At 40.7% G+C, this 24,784-nt stretch overlaps 1 protein-coding gene across 5 annotated transcripts in view; it reads right to left on the bottom strand.

Moving 5' to 3' along the window:
• Positions 1-3,018: 3,018 nt before the first annotated feature.
• Positions 3,019-24,784, bottom strand: part of CEP63 (centrosomal protein 63) — an 89,685-nt gene continuing 67,919 nt past the window's right edge. For 2 of the 5 annotated variants that reach the window (XM_082625399.1, XM_082625395.1), the window contains 9 exons: positions 17,908-18,141; positions 17,491-17,630; positions 16,551-16,688; positions 13,587-13,701; positions 12,283-12,480; positions 10,502-10,588; positions 6,392-6,597; positions 5,344-5,623; positions 3,019-3,535 (listed from right to left, as the gene is read on the bottom strand). In XM_082625399.1, the coding sequence (XP_082481525.1) occupies positions 3,377-3,535; positions 5,344-5,623; positions 6,392-6,597; positions 10,502-10,588; positions 12,283-12,480; positions 13,587-13,701; positions 16,551-16,688; positions 17,491-17,630; positions 17,908-18,141 (1,557 nt within the window). In that variant the 3' untranslated portion in view covers positions 3,019-3,376. Of the gene's footprint in view, positions 3,536-5,343; positions 5,624-6,391; positions 6,598-10,501; positions 10,589-12,282; positions 12,481-13,586; positions 13,702-16,550; positions 16,689-17,490; positions 17,631-17,907; positions 18,164-24,784 lie in introns of all 5 variants that reach the window. The other 3 variants (XM_082625397.1, XM_082625396.1, XM_082625398.1) reach the window with 3 other exon arrangements.

The following is a 24,784-nucleotide window of genomic DNA, read 5'->3' as shown; positions in this document are numbered from 1 at the left end:
CCATTGCGGAGCACAGGCTCCGGATGCGCAGGCTCAGCGGCCATGGCTCACGGGCCCAGCCGCTCTGCGGCATGTGGGATCTTCCCGGACCGGGGCACGAACCCGTGTCCCCTGCATCGGCAGGCGGACTCCGAAGCACTGTGCCACCAGGGAAGCCCCTGTCATATCTTTTTGAAGAATGAGGTTAAGAGATGAAATCACAATCAAATGTTCTGACAAATTCAGACAATCATTAACTACTTCAACTTTCAACAACACAGTATAAATTTAAGGACATACACAGCACCTCATGGTTCCTTAAGCACTTCCAGTGACTACAGCGTCTGCCACTGTTCCTCCTAGTCAACAAGTACTATGAACATTCCAGAAGCAGGGGTTGTACCCTACATACTCTAAGTGGAAGCTTGGGACCGTCTGAAACTCAGAATCTCCTCACACCAGTCCACACTGGTACAGTATTTTCAGAGTCTGCAAAGCCCTCTCAGAAATATCTTTTCAGTAAATCCCCTCAACCCCATGAAGTATTATCCCCGTTTTAGAGGTCAGTACAGTGAAAGCTAGAATGGTGGTGATTTGCATCCACCTCGTATTTGCTTAGTATCTATTATGTGTTAGGCAGCCTGCTGACTGAGGATGGCCCCTGCCTTTGAGCAGTTTTCGGTTCAGTGGGAGAGACAGAAATTGAAGAGGAAGCACACACGGGGCGCTGTGAGAAACGAGGAGGAACTCCCCCTGGATGTACGAAAGCCTTGCCAGTCGAGGTCCTAAGGGCACGGGGGGCTGGGGGGTGGGGGAGCGTGTGGGAAGAGCGGCTGGCTGAAGGGACGGCGTGCACAAAGGCTCACAGGGAAAATGTGCTGCCTCTGAGGAAGGACATTTGTTCACTGTTCTTTGAACTGAGCACCTCCAAGTGCTGGGCTTGTGTGGAGAGATGAGGGCCCCACCAGACTGCCAAGTCCTTCCCCTCAAGGAGCTTAATTCTAAAGGCAGAATAGACAATAAAAACGTAAATCGAGTACAAAATGGCTGCAGAGTGCCGAGTACTATGAAGGAGATAACTCAGGGCAGGGAGCGGGAGAAGCTGGGAGAAGCGGGTTTTGGAGACGGCAGTCAGGGAGGCTTTGGAGAAAGCGCCCATGGCAGGCGCGGTGAGAGAAAGGGACCCCAGGGAGACGGCGAGCGCAGCGACCCTCCCAGGTTACAGCTGCAGCACTCGAGAGGCAGAAAGGAGGCCAGCGTGGCTGGAGCACGAGGGAAGGACGATGACGCCCTGGGCGACGGAGGCGGGCACGGGGTCCTGAGGGCCTTGTAGGCGATGACAAGCAATTCAGATTTCAACTGAGAGCAGTGAGGAGCCTTTGAGGGCTGGACGGTGTTGAATTTACATTTCTAAAGGGTATCTCCGGAGGCGCTGTAGAGAATGAGTTCGTGGGGTCAAGGGTAGGAGTCCTCGTACCCATTAGGAGGCTACTGCCAGAACCTAGGTGAGTGACTGGCTGGCAGCCGTGAGGAGGGAAATGGTTGGACTTGAGATAGGCGGCAGCATGCACAGGACCTCCGGATGGCCTGGATACAGACGTGTGGGTAGGAAGGAACTAAGTATAACTCCTAGCAATTGGCACCCATGATGCTGTCCTGACACGGAATCTAAGCAAGAGGGAGAATCAAGAGCTCTCTCTTGGAAATGTTCAACCTTAGATGCTTATCAGACATTCAAGTGAAGATATGCCATAAGCAGTTCAATATGTAAGGCAGCAGCTCTGGGGAGAGGTCACGATCAGTTCTGAATGCGGGGGTCACTGGCCTACAGATGGGACTAAAAGCTTGAAGTTGAATGGAACGGCCTAGGGAAGAGCATATTGAGTGAGAAAACCCACATCGAAGTCCTGGGGTGGGGTGGGGGGGTGCTTTAGAAGAGGAAAAGCCACAAGAGTAGAATGAGACGGAGTGGCCATTGGGCAGGAGTGTCAGGTCAGAGAAGCCAGGAGAGGAAGAGGGAGAGGCCGAGTGTGTGACGTGATGCTCAGGACTAACGAGGTAACCTCTAGAGCAGGAGAGCAGTTTCACGGCAGGGAGGGAAGTGGGGATGGAGAGGGTTAAGAGGACAATGGGAGGGGCTTCCTGGTGGTGCAGTGGTTGAGAGTCCGCCTGCCGACGCAGAGGACACGGGTTCGTGCCCCGGTCCGGGAAGATCCCACATGCCGCGGAGCGGCTGGGCCCGTGAGCCATGGCCGCTGAGCCTGCGCATCCGGAGCCTGTGCTCCACAACGGGAGAGGCCACAACAGTGAGAGGCCTGCGTACCGGGAAAAAAAAAAAAAAAAAAAAGAAGACAATGGGAACAGTCACTGCGGACAATTCTCACCAGAGATGTCTGCGTGAAGGGGAGCGAATGTGTGGAGCAGGAGACAGGGAGGGTGTGGAACCGAGGTTCTGTTTTGCTTTAAAGAAAGGAGAAATAACAGGATGTTTCCATGCTGATGGGAAAGATCCACCGAGAGGGTCGGATCACAGGAGCCCCATCCTTGGGCGGCAAGAGCCCTACACCTCACCTTCTGGTCTCTACCTGTACATTCCAGCTCCTCTGCTGGATCTAATCGCGTGATGCTCTTGTGCCGGTGTCCTCCAGGGCAGCCAAGTTCTAAGTTCTGCTCGTCTCTCTCCTTGCCCTCCTCCTCCTCAGCTCTCCATGGCTTCAAATGCCCCTGCACCTTGAGAGCTCCGTCTCCCCTTTAAACCTCTCCTCAGAAATGCAGACACCAAGATTTCCACCGTGTGTCCCCAGGCACCCACACTAACCCAGCCCCAGGCTCCACCCCCACCTCCCTCCTCCCCCTGTGTTTTGAGCAAGAGAAGGCTTCCTGTCAAAGTCCTTCAGCACCTTTACACACTTCGGCCCAACCTCACACATTACCAGCCCAGCTGGCTAATGAGAAGCAAAGCCAGTACACCAACCTGGATCACTCTGAGTCTGAAATCCATGCTTCCACTACATACAATGCTACTGCTCTCAAAGGAAGTTCCTATAGTTAGTTTATTTTCAACACGAATCATAAAATCTTTAATTAGTCTACAGCTATTCACATTTAAGTCAGCAGGAGAAAGTATCACTTTACGATAATAAATATTAACATGAGAAAAAGTCTAGCAAAGTGGTTTATTTACAAGTTATTGCTGGAAAAAGTCCATCAAACAAACCAGTGCAGTGAAAACACCTTAGAGCTAGTATCAGTTTCTCAGACTCCTCATGGCAGCTTTATTAGTACATCTCATTTTTATGGTTTCTATATGTTCAGCCTTTCAAAGAGCCGCTACTTCATGATGACAGTAACTCCTCGGTGTTTATTTTTATTTCCAAGTTCGTGATTTTTTAAGAGGCTACTTTAGGGCTGTGAATTGTTTCACTGTCTTTTCACTCTCTCTTTTTAGTTCTTCAATATGGGCGTCCAGGCGCTCTAGAATGTGATGAGACCTCTGTTCCTCCTCCTCCAAAAATCTTGTGACTATTGAACCAAGAGGAGACAGGGGCAAGGGACACTAGAAGAGAAACACAGTTTGACACATATAAGTTGAAGAGATATTTCTAAGACACATTATGCATGATATTTTCTAACGAGCAATATTAAAAGGTGACTTTTTTAAAAATGCTTTCCTCTGAAAGCATTTGTATATCCTTCTATACCCCAGAAGAGAAATACTTAATGACGATTATTTCAAACACACTTTTAAAATCTGAATGTTACTTTTGTTTTAAAGCATAGAAAATCTACCTATAATAAATTAGATATCAGTTAAAATCAATACTTTCCTTCTTCCAAATTTTGAGTCCACAGTGCCTTATCTGAAACCACTGGTTTCAGAATTTAGATTTTAGAAAGGTCACATGTACCAAATTCAGTCAATCCTCATGTGCAGTAGCTATTTTCTATGAAAGTCATCTCAAACACTGAATTAATGAATATTGAAACACTGCTCTTATGGGAGAGACACACACACACACACACACACACACACACACACACACACTTCACATAGACTATAATCCTAACTCCTAAAAACAACTCATCCAGTAGACTCTATTTTCTTTATTTTACAAAAGAGAAAACGTGGTTGAGAGTGTTTAGTGACCTGCCCGAGGCCACCCCACTAAAGGGTGCCAGAGTTGGGGTTCAAACCCTGTTCAACGCCAGCATCCGAGCTTCTGGCATTGCACTGTGCTGTCCCCCAGGGGCTCCACCCTCTGGGTATCTCAACTCAGCACAAGAGCTGAAACAAGAGGGCAAAGGGCCACCTTGACTGACCTCAGCTGGAAACATGCAAGTCAGTGACTCAAATTGTGTGCACCTCTGCACACGTTCACGAATGACTGTGGATGTGCTCGTGAGTACTGCTCAGGGGTTACAAACAGTTTAGAGAGTAGACGGATTCGCCAATACAGACTCATGAGGGCTCAGAGGTAGCTCCCATAATCAAACACATTGATATTTCTGAAGTAAAATGCTAAGGGGGATCAATAAAGTCTATATATACCATCACATCAGTTCAGTTCAGGCCAGGTGAGGTTTCAGTGCCAAATAAGTTTTGCCGACAAACTTAGGAAGAAAGTTAGTTGTCAGGACTTTTTTGGATTTCAGAATTACATATGTTACATATATTTTGACAACTAAAAGAAAACCTTCCCATGGACTTGTTGGCACATTAAAAAGTCAAAAATACTGAACTTTCACAGGTATAGGACCTCGGGAGGTTGATGGGAATGCATGGCCAGAGGCGAGTGCTTCAGCACAGAAGGTAAAGAAAAGATGGTGGAGTGGAGTCCTCCCAGCAGCTGCAAGAACAAGGGGCCAGTCCATGTGGAAAGGCAGCCTCTGTCACCAGGGCCACCACTGTGTGGCCCCCAGTCCATGCTCTAGACACGTCAGATGCGACTCCTTCCCCCGCCTCTACCCACCTCTTTCCCTTTCCAACCGTTCCTTTTCTCCTTCCCCACTGTCTATGCCCCAGGACTATTCTGGCAGGCAGAGATATTCCTTGAACCAATCATCCCAACACAAAATTGACCCTCTCTGAAAAAGGCAGGAATGGAGTTTCCCATTCAGGTTAAAAAGAAATGAATACCTATAACTTATGTTATATTTCATAAGATGCATTTTGAAAAGTAGTCGTGGCCAACAGTGTCTTCACAAGCAAAACCTTTAAGACAGAAATAATTGAGGATAACAAAGGCTGCTTAAGAGAGAGAACCAGTAAGGGGGGTGGGGGGGAATACTGCTCCGCCTTAAAATAAAAAATAAAATCAAACTAAATAAACTTAATAAACTAGCAAGCTCAGCAAGTCTCCATACCAAATATATAAAGTCTTCTTGGTCATTTATACTTTCAGAGACAGTGTCAGAAGAATTGGTTTCATTTGTATCGAGCACTGAAGGCAGAGAGTGAGTTTTGCACAGAAAGTTAGAAGGCAGAGAGATGGTGGAGCAGCAAGGGCTGATTTGATGACTCGGGGGGCTGAGGCCCCTGGACACAGGCTCTACGCTATCCAACGCTTGTCCTTGAGTAGAATGAAGACCTGCTTTGTAGTGCTCAGCCTTCATCCCATCATGCTTGCGCTGGCCACTGGTTGGCCTGGATAGCAGATTAGAAAATAAAACAGATAAACATTGTAGCAACTTTCCTCTTTTAAAACATACTTGTTGAAGTTCACTTAAACTCACAGGACCAGGCTAAGAAGGCTGTAATTTTACCAGATGAGCAGCCCGCTCCGACCACATGGTCTTTCCCTCACTCCTGCCCCAATCCCCGATCCCCACTGCCAGGCCCCCGCCCCCCACACACTTAAAATACAGCAAGGAAGATAAGCAAGCTGCCAGGGTGACCCCGTGTGGTTGGTGCTTAGGATAGAGGGAAGCACTGTGCAGAGAGAAGGCCCTTATCTTCATCTGGGGAAGAGGTGGGAGTGGGGGTGAGGGTGTCAGCAAAGGCTCCCGGTAGGAAAACGTGTAAGCCGTACCGTAGGAGCTGAAGCCAGGTGGTTTTTCACTGAATGCTGACTTCTTAGGTAACCGCCTATCATTAGTTGACCAAAACTACAAAAGAAGCTTTTTACAAAAAGCCAACTTCTACTTCTTATGGGGCAAGTGGGGCCCGAGAGGTAGGAGGCGGCCTGGGCAGGCTCAGTGGAACAGGCTGCCGTTTACACCTACATCCAGAGGCCTCGATGAAAGTGCTTAGAACCCCTGCGCCTCTTAACCTAACAGCTTTACTTGTGCGCGGTGTACTTGAGGACTGAACAGAGTCTTTCGACAAAGGTTCAATTTCTGTAAGTTATTCTCAAAGAAATGAGAATTATATTATAAAGATATATATTTTAAATAAACTACGAAGAAATTTTACTTGAACTCCGTGTTCTTGAACTCAGGTACTCTGCTGTGTGTTGGTTTAAAGATCCTGTCATGGTTTTTTTTGCAAATCTGAGTAGAAATCTCCAGCTGAGCTTTGGTATCCATCAAATCTTTCTGTAGTTGTTGATTTTCAGACACTAATTTATTTAATGCCTCAGTACAATTCTCCTGGAGGTCTGCTAGTGAAACCTCTTTTGCCTAATAAAAAAGAATACTAGAGTCACTTAATTTGTACAAGAATAACTTGTAATCTGTGATACTGCTGTTGGAAAATTACTTTCAGCTGTGACTAGTTAATCTATGGCTTTACTCAGGAAAAAGTGAAGATTTGGTTTTGGTCCCCTAAAAGAGAGACAACGTTCTGTTTCTTACAGGAAATAAGGGCAGAAAACGAGGAGCACAATGGGCTTCCCTGATGTGCCAAGGAATATCCAAGGAACTGGAGGAAGGCTGGATCTAGGATGGAAGAAAGCTACAGATGAGAATCAAAAACAGGGAAAAAGAAAGAAAATAGCAGCCACGGATTCTTCCTCAAGAAAGAGAACATTGAGCTCAGTGAAATAAGGCAGACAGAGAAATGCAGATACTGTATGTTATCACTTAGATGTGGAATTTAAAAAATAAAACAAACAAATATTATAAAACAGAAACAGACTCACAGATATAGAACAAACTAGTGGTTTACCAGTGGGGAGAGGGGAGAGGGGAGGGACCAGATAGGGGTAGGGGTTTAAGAGGTACAAATGCATGTATATGTATAAATAAATAAGCCACAAGGATATACTGTACAGCACAGGGAATAAAGCCATTATTTTACAATAACTCTAAATGGGCTATAATCTATAAAAATACTGAATCATGTTGTACACTTTAATATAATATTGTAACTATACTATACAATTATACAACTACGCTTTAACTTAAAAAAAAAAAAAAAGCTACTGATTAAAAAAAAACAAAAGGAAAGAGAAGGTTGAATAACCCCAGAATACCTGTGGAAGAAAATCAAGAGACCTATTTCAAAGAAAGACATTTGGACATAAGGTTCTGAAAAGGAATTGTGGCTGGCAGGGACAACTTTTAAGTAAACAACTCTCTGGTCTTAAAGACTTTTACATAATATTGGCACCTATTCTGGTATGTGAAATAAATTTGGACATGATAAGGCAGTATTCAAGGATAAGGTAGGTATGACTACTCTGATCTGGTCTGAATTCTGTGATTATTTATTGTTCTTCAATTCTAGGTGTTTCCTGGCAATATAGTACCTAAAAAAATAGAGGTCTGGAGCATTTTCTTCTAATGACAAAATATTTTTATTAGCATTCTGAAAAATTATGGTTATCTTCTTTGGAATTTAATTTGATGTTTAGCTTGGTCTTTTCTATAAAGAACTTTCCGAAAATAAGCTGGTAAACAGTGGTTTGACAAACAGAATTTACCTAACAAAAAAATAAATCTTAAAATACAACCACTTAACTATCTGTTCTAGCAGTGACAGTAAGTTACAAAATGCTAAAATCTAAAAAAAAAATTTGCAGGACATAGGAGTTAAACTATAAACTACTGTCAATTTTTTTTACTTTATCAGAGCTATTGCTTTTACTATTAAGATAATTAGATACTTTTATTAAAAGTTATTTAGCTAAAATATTCATTTGTAAAAGTAATATCACCTTCCTCCATGGTAAAATGCAAAATGGCACTTTCTAATAATTGTTCTTAATACGTACACCACGTTTACACTGTGTGTAACTTCAAAACTGGAGGAAGTATAAACTGCTAACAGGATTCTCACCAGCCAGAGTTTGATGTCTGATGTCATTAAATATATTTTTTAAAAGAAGATAATGTTTGCTTTTGCCAGGCAGGCATCTTTTAAATTGTTCTCAAATTTATTATTTTATTATCAACAATTACAGAAAATGAGTGTGGAAGGTAATATAAAAAGTGCATAGCAAGCACACACCTTGCTGTGTAAAGAAAGGACATTATCACTACTGTTAGATAGAGGTTTCAGGAGAAATTAGGCTGAACAGATTCTCTGGTCTTTGTCCGGCTTACGCACCCCTGAGAGTTCCCAACTCTTAAATATGAATAGGTAATCACTGTATAAGATAAGATTCTGTCAATCAGCTATTGCCAAATCCTGAGCCTTCTGAAGATTCTGTGGTGCAAATCAGATTGGTTCTTGGTTTTCTCCACCACTAGCTTAGTATTGGGTTAAATCAGGGCATATAAAGTCATTTTCCTCCCTCCCTCCCTCCCTCCCTCCCTCCCTTCCTTCCTTCCTTCCATCTTCCCCCTTACAAAATGTTTAGTTGTTGTCTCCTCTCCCACTTTTTCCATCTTTGTAGGTTTGTGCTTTAAAAAAAAAAAAATCCTTTCATTATAGATTTAGAGGGATTTGGGGAGGGAGCAAGATTAGATGTGCACATTCATCTGCCACCTTAAATGACGGCATAATATTTCCTAGTATAGAGAGTCATGATTAACCATTCCTCTATAGATTAACATTTAGTTTTTTTCAAAATTTTGGATATTGCAAACAACACTGAAATGACCGTTTTTATGCCTTTGCTCCTATAGGATGGGTTCTTTGGGAATGCAAACTGATATGATCTTTCTGGAAAACAATGATGATCAAAATCAGAAAAGTACATGACTCAGGACTTTATAGGCTACATGTATTTACATACAGTTTAATGGATATTGCTAAATTGCCCTCTAGAATAGCTATGTCAATTCACTTTCTCATTAACAGAGCACTGAAGAGCCTGTTCCTCTATATCCCTGCCAACACTGGCTATATTGGATTTTAAAAATCATTGTCAAGCCAATAAACAAAAGAAGATTTATTTCTTTTGTTTTGATTATTAGAGGGGTGTAACTGCTTTTCTTCATTACTGGATTTTTGCATTACTTCTATGAATTATCTATTTATGTCCTTTACCCATTTTTCTACTGGATTCCAATCTTTTTATTATCTTTACAGGAAATCCTTATATATTAATATTTTATATTAACCTTTTATCTGCTAATAGATTGTTTTCCTCTAGTCTATTAGTCTTTTTTAATGGGGTCTTTTGTCATCCAGAAATTTTACATTTATATGTTGTAAAATTCCTTATGTTGTAAAATTCTTTACGGTTTTGTGATGCTAAGAGAGTCTCACCCTCTCAAAATATTATAAAAATGGTCCCCCGTATTTTCTTTTAGCTGAAATAACATATTCATGTAGTTTTTTGCATGTTCTCCCATGCCAGCCTCCATAATCCATGAGTGTGGAACTAAAACTACTTAGGAGCAAATAGGGGCATTATGTGACCATGAATCTTTGGAGGCACACACTCTCTGGAAACACAGAAAAAAAAGAATTTCTACAGTCTCTGGGCATTTGACCTACATCAAGAAAAGATGGGTCAGAACAGATGGGTCATTTTGAAAATTATAAAGATTTTATAACAAAATAGTTCAAAGAGCATCCACACAGTTTATAACTCACTGTTAGCTGATCATGTTCTCTGGTTTCACAGCAGTTTGTTTACATTTCTTATCCTCCCTACTAGATTACTCTCAATCTTGTAAAGGCAAGAATCTTATCTTAATTCATCTTTGTGTCCATTACACTGTCTACTAAAATACTTTGAACATAAAAGATTCTAGAATATTTGATGAAATGAACTATATCTTGTAGAAATATAATTAAAACCAAATTATTTTAAAAATCATATACTTTATAATGAAAAGATATTGTGAACACAATAATTTCGGTAATAATAATAACAGCATCAAACATTTATTGTGTATTTACTAAATGCCAGACACTATGCTAAGCCCTTTACATACATTCTCCCTATTAAGAACACATTATGTATTTTATCACATACATAATATATTTTTAAATCTTCCAATCGCTGGAGTGGAGAGTCATATTTTGCTCACTCCCATCACTGTCTTGACTTCTTTTCATTTGAGAAAGTTTTTGCAGAAGGATCGTTTCATAGTTTGATCTTAACTTTCTCTTTACAATATCAGTATCTACAAAGTGATTTCTTTAAAGGCTTGGATAGTAGAAAAACTTAAGTTTCTATTTATGTACCTCATGTAAACCCAATTCCAATTTCATCACCATTTCAGAAAGACGATGATTTTCTAACTTGAGTGACTCCAACTGAGCCAAAATCTCCTGAGAAGGGAAAAGCAAAAAACAAATAAATGTAACAAATAAATCAAACGCATCTTATAAAATTTTTCCACATGTAATTTTCACTAGGCGAGGTCACACTCTTCATTCATATATACAAATACTTTCTGAAAGGTTGTTGAAAAGGTGTTTCAACATTAATTCATATGCATGCAATTAGAATACTATTCTAAGAAGATGAATCAGGCACTGGTAACCCCCAGCACTCCTCTTACTGGCCTCCACCTCCAGCATCATGTGGACTGCACTCCTTTCATAAGGTAGTAAAACTTATTTTCAGTCCTCATTCTCCTTAGCTTTTCTGCTTAGCCATTCCTACTTGAAAAGATTCCTTCCTTCCCTGCCTTCCTGCTTCCTTTGTGAAAACTACCTGATTTCCTTCCTTATTGCTACCTTTCTTTTTAGCTCCATTCCAACACCTTTTTACCCTAAATGAGTAGATTCCTAGGTTTGGTGCAAGTCTCTCCTCTTCATACTCTATGCCTTCTCGCTATAATATCAAAGTCTCTCAGGGTTTCAAATGCCAACTTCATGCAAAGATTTCCGCAGCTAAATGTCTTACCTTGATTTTAATCTTGAACTCCAGGCCTTCTGTGGAGTTGACTACTAGATATTTCCATATGGAAGTCCAGCCTTTATCTCAAACCAGTGTCCCATCTGCCAGCTCGCCTATTTTATGTACCCTTTATACAAACTCATTATCCTCCTCAAACCTGCTCCGTACCTTTTCTGTATTTCACTAAAGAGCATCACTTTCTATTCAGTTGCCCAAGCCAGAATCCTGAGTGACGACTTTTCCTAACTCTGTCTAACTCATTCTCCTGGTCCAATCAAGTACAAAGCCCAGTCGGTTTTCTCCAGAATGCATCCATTTCCCTCTGCCTCCCTGGCGCAGCGCTCGGGCCACAGTCTCGCTGCCGTGACAGCATCTGGGTGGCCTCTCTGCCTCCTCACTTACTCTCCACACGACAACCACAGAGACCTTTTACTCCTGCACAGGGCGGGCAGGCCCTTCAGGAGCAGGTCACTGCTTCCCAGTCTAATCCCTGACCACTCGCCCTGTCTGAACTCTGGTCTGTCACAACGAACGTGGCACAGCCTCAATACACACCCTACACACCACAGAGAGGGTCTCTTCACTTGTCTCACCTACTCTCACCTCCCACCAATCTCCACTAGACTGCTTGTTAACCAGCCTACCCTTAGCCTGAAGAAGAGGGCTAACAAAAACTTACTGAGTTAACTACTATGGAAACTCTACCTTTAATAAATTGAATCTTCAAAAACAAACTTCAAGGGCTTCCCTGGTGGCACAGTCGTTGGGAATCCGCCTGCCAATGCAGGGGACATGGGTTCGAGCCCTGGTCCGGGAAGATCCCACATGCCACAGAGCAACTAAGCTCATGCGCCACAACTAATGAGCCTGAGCTCTAGAGCCTGCAAGACACAAGGACTGAGCCCGCGTGCCACAACTACTGAAGCCCACATGCCTAGAGCCTGTGCTCCACAACAAGAGAAGCCACTGCAATGAGAAGCCCGCACACCGCAACGAAGAGTAGCCCCCGCTCACCACAACTAGAGAAAGCCTGCACACAGCAACAGAGACCCAATGCGGCCCAAAATAAATAAATTTAAAAAACAAACTTCAAATAAAGAGAATTTTGTTCTAGTTTCACCTTGTGCTCTACTTCCTTCTCTTCTGCCTTCTGCATCTCTGCTTTGAGTTGCTTCTCCATGTCAGAGGAAGAACTTCTGGTGGAAGCAATAGTGATATCTCGCTGATGTAACTCTCGAGTTAGCTGGGAGATCTCCATCTTCATTCCCTCTAGTACAGAACTGTAACTCTGTTCAGCCTGCAAAATCTGTTCTTTCAACTACAAAGAAACAGAAGGCATTAAAAATTAAGAGAAGACAGGTTAGATAGAAAAATATAATAATAAAGTAATTTTTACCTTACCTCAAGACATGAATTTTTCCCTGATTAAATCTGCAGAAAATTAGCAATTTACCAAAGCTGCATATCTGTACTGATGGTCACGTGGTTGTACCCACAATTACCTATTAGATCTCAAAACAGGGAGAGATGCCTTACTCAAATGCTGAGAACCAGTATCAAAGTCGAAGCCACATTGTTTAGAGGACAGCACCTGTGACCTTCATTCTTTTTCTAGTTGCAAATCTAAAAATTTTGCTTATATACTTTCCTGGTCCACAGAAGACAACAAAAAGGCAAGAGGAAGAAAGGGGCTAGAAGTAATCTCAAAGAAGTAATAAAAAATATGAGTCAACAAACAGGACAGCCAGGGCCCACTAACATAGAGACAAACTCTGCACACTTCAAATGCCAATGAGGATATAACTACCCACAGCACAGAAGAGAATACACATCCATCACCACCTGTGGTCAGTAAGAAAATATTAAATGCCAGCTCATATAATATGTTCATGTGCTTGTGCAAGCAAGAAGGTGCGTAGCTTCTAGAAAACTTTTCATCAAGGCACATTTAAAATAACGTTGCAGGGCTTCCCTGGTGGCGCAGTGGTTGAGAGTCCGCCTGCCGATGCAGGGGACACGGGTTCATGCCCTGGTCCAGGAAGATCCCACATGCCGCGGAGCAGCTGGGCCCGTGAGCCATGGCCGCTGAGCCTGCGCGTCCGGAGCCTGTGCTCCGCCATGGGAGAGGCCGCAACAGTGAGAGGCCCGCGTACCGCAAATAAATAAATAAATAAATAAATAAATAACGTTGTAGAGTTCAAAGGGGCAGGCTTCAACTATCTTGAAAATACTTACACTGCATCCCTGGGGATGACACAGAAAGACACTCTCCTAAGAACCTTCCAGGTACTCTCTACTCGTGAGCATCAAATGGCCTCTAGGTTATACTTTTCTCTCATTAAAAATAATTCCAGTAACCTCTCAACCCACAGCTCAGTCCATAAACACAAAGGGCTTTGCGATCCCAGGCATGCGGACCTTTACCTTCTTAATCTCAGCCCTGTACTCATTGTTATGCACTTCCATCTTCTTCAGTTCTTCATATTTTTCCATTAGCTCTTGGCTCAGCTGTTTACATGTTGTACTCACAGATTCCAAGCTGTATGACAAAATTAAGGTCACATATTTAAAATAAAACAAACCCTGAAACACACAAATTGAGTTACCTAACCTATTTTCTTGATGTCCAAGAAATACACTTAAACATTACCTCCCACCCCAAAATAAAACTAATTTCTGATTTCCTTATCACTGGAGGCAGCTAAATCCAATTCACACTTCTGGAGATACTTTTGAGTTCTGTGTTTACCTATATTCTTTCTCTATGCTTAGAATATTACTGGTTACAAAATTCTAAAGATCATAGCAACTTAGGTAGTTGTTTTCTCTCTAGTTGTACAGGAGCTGCATCATAATCTCAGTCTTCACCAACTTAATTACAATCCCATCCTACACACAGCTGCCAAAAGAATCTTCTTCAAAGAGTTTCCAACTTGTCACCCTTACTTAAGAATCAACCACTCATCAGATACAAGAACCTCAGGGGCACCATACCTCTCTTATCTCACAGCTCGTATCTACTAATAAAGTCTTTTTTGCCGCTAAATTGCTAGGCTTTACTGTCTGCCATGTGCCATTTGCTAAGCCTGACTTCTTGTCTCTTCACACACCATCCCCTTGACCACACAGCACCTTCCCCTCCTACCAGGCAATGGATAGTCAACACCCTTTCAAGAATCAGATCAACATTTACCTGGATAGAGCCACACTGACCCTCATTCCTTAATTACCTTAAAAACAGTCTATTTTCAATTGTTAGAGCTTGAATGTAGACATTTTCTAGAATTTTCACTTTAAATTGCTCTTAGGTCCTTTAATGTGCATATTATGTTTCTCGAACTACAAATTCTATGATTAAAATAATGTCTTTTACTTCTTACCTCCCTCTAACCTTGCCCACCATACCCTTATGCCCTGCATCATTTGGTTCCAGACCGTTCAGTACAGGCTTAATAACTATCTAGGTTGTTTCACCCACACAGCCAACTTACCAGACAAGCTATCATTCAAAAATACCATCTCTACAATACAACAACACAAAAACAATCACTTAAATTCCTCCAGTTCCTGTTTCACGGAATATTCTGTTCAAACTGAACAACACAAATAAGCTGTCTAAAAGGGTTCATTTTTCTACTTGCCTTTTGATACAGAAAAATAATTTTGAAAGTCTTTGTTTTATTACTGAACACTGGTATTTGTATCCATTTATTCCAACTTTACCTATTTCTAAAAATCCTAGAATGCTTATTTATTTGGTACTTAGAATGTGACTATAGTGTGTCAAACACTGAGGTAGAGAGAGAAGAGAATCAGATAATCTTGTCCTACCTACAGATGGGAAAATCGAGGCCTAAAGAGACTAAAGTGTCCCAGGTCACAATGCAAGAGGCAGTGTGTCAGAAACAAGAGGGAAGTCTTCAGAGCCTGCTGAGAGCATAGCAAAACATGTAAAAGATCACTAAAAAGTCAATCAATGGAAAATCAGGATAAAAAAATGTAAATATTAGTTCTAATGTCAATAAGAATACTAAGCTTTGGGCTTCCCTGGTGGCGCAGTGGTTGAGAGTCCGCCTGCCGATGCAGGGGACACGGGTTCGTGCCCCGGTCCGGAAAGATCCCACATGCTGCGGAGCGGCTGGGCCCGTGAGCCATGGCCGCTGAGCCTGTGCGTCCGGAGCCTGTGCTCCGCAACGGGAGAGGCCACAACAGTGAGAGGCCCGCGTACCGCAAAAAAAAAAAAAAAAAAAAAAAAAGAATACTAAGCTTTTATTTTATTCAATCTAAAGTATGCAAATATACCTCAGTAATGACAACTAAGAATATCTTAGGTATTCCAAGGTGAGAAAGAAATAAAGCAAAAACTCTGTGTGTGTATGCATGTATATTTAATATGTAAGGAAAATATTTAGGGGTTTGCAAAAACAAATAAAAGATATATTACTTAAAGATAGGACAAAAAATTTATAACTGTACTTAAAAGGGTAAAATGGCAATTTTTTGGTTATCTGTTTGCCTAAAGGCTAACAGTTTATTTATTTTATTTTTATCTTCTACACAGCTGAAAATACTACTGTACAAATGACCATGATTTACGTTTAAAACAAAATATCAAACTCTTCCCAATCAGAAGGTTCAGCGGGATGATAAAGAAAGTTCACAGTATGGTGATACAAATGAGCTGGGCATGGTATAGCATAAGTCAGGGTTCAATCAACACACTAGGAAACATCAACAGTATTTCAGCACAGAAGGAAGGAGCACCATGTGTCCAGGGAGATCGCCCCAAGAACGGCTCCAGTGATGTGGCTGGTAGAAGGAAAGGCTGCCTAACTCAAGGTCTTCTGCACAGGAGAAGTGTGAAGACGTACAGTCAGTCAACAGAGACACCTCTTTTGAAGAATTTGGTTTTAAAGGACAGCAGAGAAATACAGAAGTAACTTGACAGGGGTACAGAATTAAAGGAGGATTTTCATTTTTTTCCTAAGATGAGGAATATTAAAACATATTTTATACTAGTGGAAATGATTTAGCAGAGATTAAAAACTTGATGATGTAAAAGAGAAAAGGAGAAGCTGCAGAATCAGTATGTAAGTGGAGTCTTAGGAGCACAGACGTCATCCATTGATTCATTCACTCTAACAGATTAAGGACACAGACGGATTGCAGGCTGACTGGGAGGTTTGGTGGTAAGAATATTAGGAAGTTCTGCTTTAACTGAGCTTTACAGTTCTCCTTTAATCTCAATGAAATAAGAAGTTAGGCCATTTGTGAGTGATAGAGAGAAAAACATATTTTCACTTGTTATATTAGCTTACTTTATCAATACGATGATTGAAAACAGTTTCTAACAATTTGAGTGTTTCTGAAATGTATGTAATTACCTACCTGCCTTCCAGACGAGTCACTTCTGCCTGCAGAAGTTCTTCACTAGTGTGGGTAAAATCCAGTCGGGAGAGCACATTCTCTAAGTCTCCCTGCCCTTGAGAGGCATACCTCCTTTCTGCCTGAGACTCCTCCAGTGACCTATGGGAAGACACAGGAGGACTGTTAAAGGCCTTGTATCTTTGCAAACAAAAACAACACACAGCCAGTTCATATTTCCCAACTCTTTTTGGTAATGAAACTCTTCAGAACTCTTCAGTTTGTTTCCTGATTTACGAAAAAACAAAACAAAACAAAAAACTGGGAGAGTAAAGAGGCAGAGATGATGCTTCTAAAAAAGTCGGCAACAGTTTACTCCTTTCTCAACTGGGATTTGGCCTGTTTTTCAAGGGAAAAAGACAAAATGACAAAAATCACCTTGTTGTCACTTGATACCTTGAGTCAAAGAAACTGAAAAGTTATAGACAAAAACAGAAATGTGCACCAGACTTAAATTACAAACTTCAGAGCAACAATTCATACACAGAAACAAAATTAACTTTAGGATTTTTTAAAGGGCTATCTCAATAGCTGGCTTATTGATGGTATTGATGATAAGCAGCTACTAAACATGACCTGTTCTACCAAGGAAGGGAGGCCTCCCAGGAGACGTAGACTATAATTCCTTTCACGTTTGCAGTTTTGGCAAGGGTATGGATTGACAAAAGGGTTCCTAACTTTCTAAACATCAGAGTCTCTTGGTTAGGGGACCCAAACTGCAGGCAGAAAAAAATAATCATACAATATTTTCTAAAGATATAAAAATTTAACTCAGAAGTTAAAACTGAATAAGAAAACCCATAATATGATCAAACACAAAAATATGAATATGCAATATTAAAAATGGTACTTAATGCTAAACCACCACATGGCTAAGATTAATAATATTTAAGATTAAATATACTTTATGGACTCTACTGTGTGCTGAGTGTCAGTTGCCTTTAATTTTGCTTGTAGCTTCTCCTTTTGTATTCTTGTCTCACACATGAAATTTTCTTGAGTCTGAAGAGCTGCCTTCAATTCTCTCTTTTCTTCTTGCAGAACCTGCAAAAATACTCAGAAAAAAAGTCAGATGTTATTAAATTTTTCTATTTCATAAGAAAAGGTAGCCAGGGAGACAAACTGTAAGTTATACAACAGGCACCATATTAATAAGGCCTGTTATTAATATCTGATCCTGTTATTAATATCAATATCTACTGACTACAGAGTAGGGAAGAAACCATAGGTTTTAGAACCTAGTTACAGGTTCATTAGTCTCTCTTAAAACACACATACACACATTTCCTCAGTTACAGTATATTACAATTTAAAAACATACCTCTAACAGTTTTTCAGATTCCCTCAATTTTTCTTCTTTTTGCTGCTGCTCTTGCATAATAGTCATATTGGTTCCAACCAAGTCATTGACCCTCATGGTGAGGTGCTCTATTTCCAACTCGTTGGCACAGATGGTGTCATTGGCCCGCTCCAGCTTACTGCTCAGGTGCTGAATTTCCGACTGGCTGGACAGCTCCACAGACTCTAATTTTTGTTTCTGATTGGCAAGCTGAGCCTAGAAACACACAAATTACCAACTGGTAAAAGTGAAAAGGTAAAAGAATAATCAATGAATAAGGAAAACTAAAATGAAACTGAGTTTTACTTCCATAAATACATGTAGCATTAGCTCATTAAAAGTATATAATCCATTCATGATAAAAATAATTTCCATGATAAAAACTAGGAATAGAGGGGAACTTTCTCAATTTGGTAAAGACTATCTATAGAAACCTTACAGCTAACATTATACTTAAAGGGGGGAAACTTGATACTTTCCCACTAAGATCAGGTACAAGGCAAGGATGTCTCATCACACCACTCCTTTTCAATGTCACACTGGATATCCTTGTTAATGCAATAAGGCAAGAAAAGGAAATAAAAGGTATACAGATGAGGAAAGAAGTCATAAAACTGTCTTTGTCCACAGATAACATGATCATCTATGTAGAAAATCTGAAAGAATCGACCAAAAAAAAAAAATCTCCTGGAGTTAGTAAGCAATTATAGCAAGGTTGCAGGATATAAGGTTAATATATAAAAGTCAATCACTTTCCTATATGTCAACAATGAACATGTGAAATTTAAATTAAAAACACAATACTATGGGCTTCCCTGGTGGCGCAGGGATTGAGAGTCTGCCTGCCGATGCAGGCGACACGGGTTTGTGCCCCGGTCTGGGAAGATCCCACATGCCGTGGAGCGGCTGGGCCCATGAGTCATGGCCGCTGAGCCTGCGCGTCTGGAGCCTGTGCTCCGCAATGGAGAGGTCACAACAGTGAGAGGCCCGCGTACCGCAAAAAAAACCCCAAAAAAACCCAAAAAAACCCACAATACTATTTATAGTAACACCTAAAGGAATTACTTAAGTATAAATCTAACAAAATATGTACAAGATCTATATGAGAAAAACTACAAAGCTCTGATGAATGAAATTAAAAAACTAAATAAATGAAGAGATATTCCATGTTCATGGAAACAATCAATCCTGTCAAGATGTCAGTTCTTCCCAATATTATCTATGAATTCAACACAATCCCAATCAAAACATCAGCAAGTTATTTTATGGATATCAACAAACTAAAGTTTATATGCAGAGGCAAAGGCTAAGAATAGCCAATACAATATCAAAAGAGAAGAACAAAGTTGGATGACTGATGTTACCTAACTTCAAGATTTACTATAAAGCTATAGTAATCGAGACAGTGTAGTACTGGCAAAAGAACATACAAATACATTAATGGAACAGAATACAGAGCCCAGAAATAGACCTTTATAAATATAGTCAACTGATCTTTGATAAAAGAGCAAAGGTGATACAATGGAGCAAAGATAGTCTCTTCAACAAATGGTGCTGGAATAACTGGACATCCACGTGCAAAAAAATGAATCCAGACAAAGGCCTTACACTCTCCACAAAAATTAACTAAAATGGGTCACAGACCTAAATGTAAAATGAAAACTATAAAACTCTTAGAAGATAACATAGGAGACAACATAGATGACTTTGGGTACAGTAGGAGATAGAGGACGTACTGAGGTAGGAGATAGATGGACCCCTGGGCTGGACAGCTGGTGTCTGCAAGTGAAGTAAAATTGAAGCTTTGTTCTCACCCAGCCACTCCAAGGACAAAGCAAGAGGCAGAAGCTGAGCTCTGCTGAAGTAAAAAGATGACCAGTGCTGAGGTCAAGGAAAACTTCCCTGTCTGCATATGTGCAGGAAGGCTCCTTGGGGGTCCAAAAGAGAGGGGGCACCACCCCATAATAAGTGTGGACATATCCCCACAGGCCGCTGCAGTGGGATCCATCTTACCAAAAAGTTGCACATGCATCTTGGCGAGGGTCCTAGGACCAGTCAGGTGAGAAAAAAGAAACAAGGTAACTGGCCAAAGGTAAACAAAGACCTGGAAGAACTGTCCTACATAAGGGATTTAAATCAACTCTTTACCACACTCCTCCTCATTAGACAGGATGCACATACTCTCTCTCTGGGTGTGTATTTATGCCTAGATTCTGACTTACTGCACTGCTCATTCAGGATGACCGCACTCCTCTCCTGGTGTGTATTTCTTTTTTTTTTTTTTTTTTTTTTTTGTGGTACGTGGGCCTCTCACTGTTGTGGCCTCTCCCGTTGCAGAGCACAGGCTCCGGTTGCACAGGCTCAGCAGCCATGGCTCACAGGCCCAGCCGCTCCGCAGCATGTGGGATCTTCCCGGACCAGAGCACGAACCCGTGTCCCCTGTATCGGCAGGCAGACTCTCAACCACTGCACCACCAGGGAAGCCCCTGGTGTGTATTTCTGCCTTGCTTCTGTCTTAAATAAACTGCTTCTCTGTGTGCTCTCCCACATGATATGCTGTGTCTCTAATAATAAACTTTGTACCTGTTTTTACAGTTTTTGCCTCCTTGAAACATTCTTGCTTTCAATGGGGGTAACAGCCAGGGCCACAGTGCTTCTAGCCTCTAGTCCCTGGTGGCCTAGCAGCTAGGATTCCTGGTTTTCATCCAGACTACCCAGGTTCAATTCCTGGCTAGGAAACTAAGATCTCTATTCAGGACCGCTCACCGCTATCTCTCCAAGATCAATATCTTTGTAGACACACCACCAAAGACACAATCCCTGAAAGAAATAACTGACAAGCTGAAATTCATTAAAATTGAAAACTTTTACTCTGTGAAAGACAATGTCAAGAGAATGAGAAGACAAGCCAGGTCTGGGAGAAAATATTTGCAAAAGACACACCTGATAAAAGGACTGTTATATAACATATAAAAAGAACTCTTAAAATTCAACAAGAAAACAAACAACTCCATTAAAAAATAGGCCAAAGACTTGAATACCGATGGCAAAAAAGTGTTATATATGAAAAGATGATCTATATCATATGTCATCAAGGAAATGCAAATTGAAACAATTACATATCTATTAGAATGGCCAAAATCTGGAACACTGACAATAGTAAATTCTGGCAAGGATAAGGAGCAACAGGAACTCTCATTCATTGCTGGTGAGAATGCAAAATGTTACAGCCATTTTGGAAGACAGTCTGATGTTTTCTTATAAAACATATTCTTACCATATAATCCAGCAATTGTGTTTCTTGGCATTTACCCAAAGAAGTTTGAAAATGTATGTCCACACTAAAACCTGAATATGGATGTTTAAAGCAGTTTTATTCATAATTGCCAAAACTTGGAAGCAACCAAGTACGTGTGGGGATAAATAAACTGTGGTATATCCAGACAATGGAATATTATTCAATGCTAAAAAGAAATAAGATATCAAGCCATGAAAACACATGAAGGAGTCTTAAACTCATATTACTAAGTGAAAGAAACCAGTCTGAAAAGGCTACATACTGTATGATTCCAACTATACAACATTCTGGAAAAGGGAAAACAATAGAGAAAATAAAAAGATCAGTGATTATGGGGAGGGTAGGCAGGGGAGTGATGAACAGGCAGAGCACAGAGGAAATTTACGGCAGTGAAAATAATCTGTATGATATTATAATAACGGATATGTTTATGGATGGATGGACAAGAGACGCTGCCTACCTACTGAAAAGACAGCTGCATTATTCTGCCTACTTGTGCAGAAGCTTAACTATATCCATGACTCATCATATAGGAAAACTGGATTTATCTCTTATTTAAAACATAGGAAAAAGGAACTATAGTGCATTATTTTATTTCTTACAGAAGTGCAGAAATTAAAATTGTTTAGAAGTCACTAAACCACTTAAATTTCCAGGTCAAATTTTCCTCTCTCCCCACCCCAAAACATGTTGCATGTAGTTAATTATTCTGTTTTAACATTCTTTTTATGAAAATCACACACATTCCAATGATTCAAATTGACCACAAAAATGTTTACCTGTGGGAGGAAAGGAGTGGGGAGAAGAGAACTGTAGAATTTCGTTCCTTCAGGAAAAAGGTGCGTGGAGGGGAGGATGGGTTTGTTCTCTCATCAACTTTTGGACACTCCCTGAGCTAAAAGACTCAACTAAATACAGTGCATCTCAAAGTTTCCTTCTATGCTTTATCTACTGAGTTACATACCAATAAGACCAGTTTGGCAACTGTCTCATGGACCTGCAGTAACAGTTCCTAGAACTTGGATGATTTTTTAGGCTATGTATCCCAGCTATACTGGTTTTTAGCTCCCAACTTTCTAGTTTTCACACATTTTAATCCAACATCCTGAAAGGTGCTTCATCTTCACACTGAAGATAGACATAAATCATTTGTGTAAGTAAAACTTCCCTTATTCTAAATATTTTTAAAAGGTAAAGCACACAATTTTATTTTAGAAATTTAAGTGGAAATGTCTCTGGGAAATCTATCTGCTGTGGATTTAAGGATTTTATTGTGAATAGTACAGGGCCAAAATCCTATATTGTGGCGCATAAAGTAGACATTCAACAATGCCCATAAGCCAGAAAGAGGGTGGGAGGAGAAAGGCAAAGAGGCAGATAAATAGTGTTTATATAAATTACAGATCCAAGATTCCAGCACAAAGATTCAAAAAATTTTACCAGATTCCTGCAAGTGTGAAAAAAGAACATCAAACAGGTTTAAATGCAGAAGAATAACTGCCAGGATACAACTGTCTCCAAACTTTTAAAATACAATATAAACTACCCACCCCCAACAAGGGGAAATCTTACATAGAATTCTGTACAGAATAAATAACTGAAGACATTGGATGAGGATGATAAGAAAGAGCCCAGCATGCCGAACCTCCCAACCCTACTTTAAAGTGCACAGCAGCCCTGGGGCTTGACAGAACATAGCTAGAAAACCACTGCTCAACTGGACGCTCCGGATGAAAAGCAATACATAACTGCAAAACACTAGCATTCTCTTTTTGACACTGTTAACAGATATTTAACATTATTCAGTTCAGATCTGTGACCTTAAAGTAAACTGGTATTGAAGTTATAGTTTAACTAAGCTATAGTTTAACCAGCTGGCCAAGATTTGATACTTAAAAACAAAACAACTAGTTTTGTGGCATCAAGAACATAGCTTTCTTTTTTTTTTTTAACATCTTTATTGGAGTATAATTGCTTTACAATGGTGTGTTAGTTTCTGCTGTGTAATAAAGTGAATCTGCTACACGTATACATATATCCACATATCCCCTCCCTCTTGCATCTCCCTACCACCCTCCCTATCCCACCCTCTAAGTAGTCTCAAAGCACCGAGCTGACCTCCCTGTGCTATGAGGCTGCTTCCCACTAGCTATCTATTTTACATTTGGTCGTGTATATATGTCAATGTCACTCTCTCACTGCGTCCCAGCTTACCCTTCCCCCTCCAAGTGTCAGGTCCATTCTCTATGTCTGTGTCTTTAATCCTGACCTGCCCCTATGTTCTTCAGAACCTTTTTTTTTTTAAGATTCCATATATATGTGTTAGCATTTCTCTTTCTGACTTACGTCAGTCTGTGAGACAGACTCTAGGTCCAACCACCTCACTACAAATAACTCAATTTTGTTTCTTTTTATGGCTGAGTAATATTCCATTGTATCTATGTGCCACATCTTCTTTATCCATGCATCTGTCGATGGACACTTAGGTTGTTTCCATCTCCGGGCTATTGTAAATAGAGCTGCAATGAACATTGTGGTACATGACTCTTTTTGAATTATGGTTTTTTCAGGGTATATGCCCAGTAGCGGTATTGCTGGGTCATATGGTAGTTCTATTTGTAGTTTTTTAAGGAACCTCCATACTGTTCTCCATAGTGGCTATATCAATTTACATTCCCACCAACAGTGCAAGAGGGTTCCCTTTTCTCCACACCCTCTCCAGCATTTATTGTTTGTAGACTTTTTGATGATGGCCATTCGGACTGGTGTGACGTGATACCTCATGGTTTGGATTTGCATTTCTCTAATGATTAGTGATGTTGAGCATCCTTTCATGTGTTTGTGGGCAACCTGTATATCTTCTTTGGAGAAATGTCTATTTAGGTCTTCTGCCCACTTTTGGATTGGGTTGTTTTTTTCATATTGAGCTGCACGAGCTCCTTGTATATTTTGGAGATTAATCCTTTGTCAGTTGCTTCATTTGCAAATATTTTCTCCCATTCTGAGGGTTGTCTTTTGGTCTTGTTTATGGTTTCCTTTGCTGTGCAAAAGCTTTGAAGTTTCATTAGGTCCCATTTGTTTATTTTTGATTTCCCTTTCTCTAGGAGGTGGGTCAAAAAGGATCTTGCTGTGATTTATGTCATAGAGTGTTCTGCCTATGTTTTCCTCTAAGAGTTTTATAGTGTCCAGTCTTACATTTAGGTCTCTAAACCGTTTTGAGTTTATTTTTGTGTATGGTGTTAGGGAATGTTCTAATTTCATTCTTTTACATGTAGCTGTCCAGTTTTCCCAGCACCACTTATTGAAGAGGCTGTCTTTTCTCCATTGTATATTCTTGCTTCCTTTGTCAAAGATAAGGTGACCACACGTGAGTGGGTTTATCTCTGGGCTTTCTCTCCTGTTCCATTGATCTATATTTCTGTTTTTGTGCCAGTACCATACTGTCTTGATTACTGCAGCTTTGTAGTATAGTCTGAAGTCTGGGAGCCTGATTCCTCCAGCTCCGTTTTTCTTTCTCAAGATTGCTTTGGCTATTTGGGGTCTTTAGTGTTTCCATGCAAA

This window comes from Mesoplodon mirus, assembly GCF_964341445.2.
Source record: "Mesoplodon mirus genome assembly, chromosome: 6".
NCBI classification, from domain to species: domain Eukaryota; kingdom Metazoa; phylum Chordata; class Mammalia; order Artiodactyla; family Ziphiidae; genus Mesoplodon; species Mesoplodon mirus.
The sequence above is the reverse complement of the archived record's forward strand: the minus strand, read 5'-3'. Positions and strand labels throughout refer to the sequence as shown.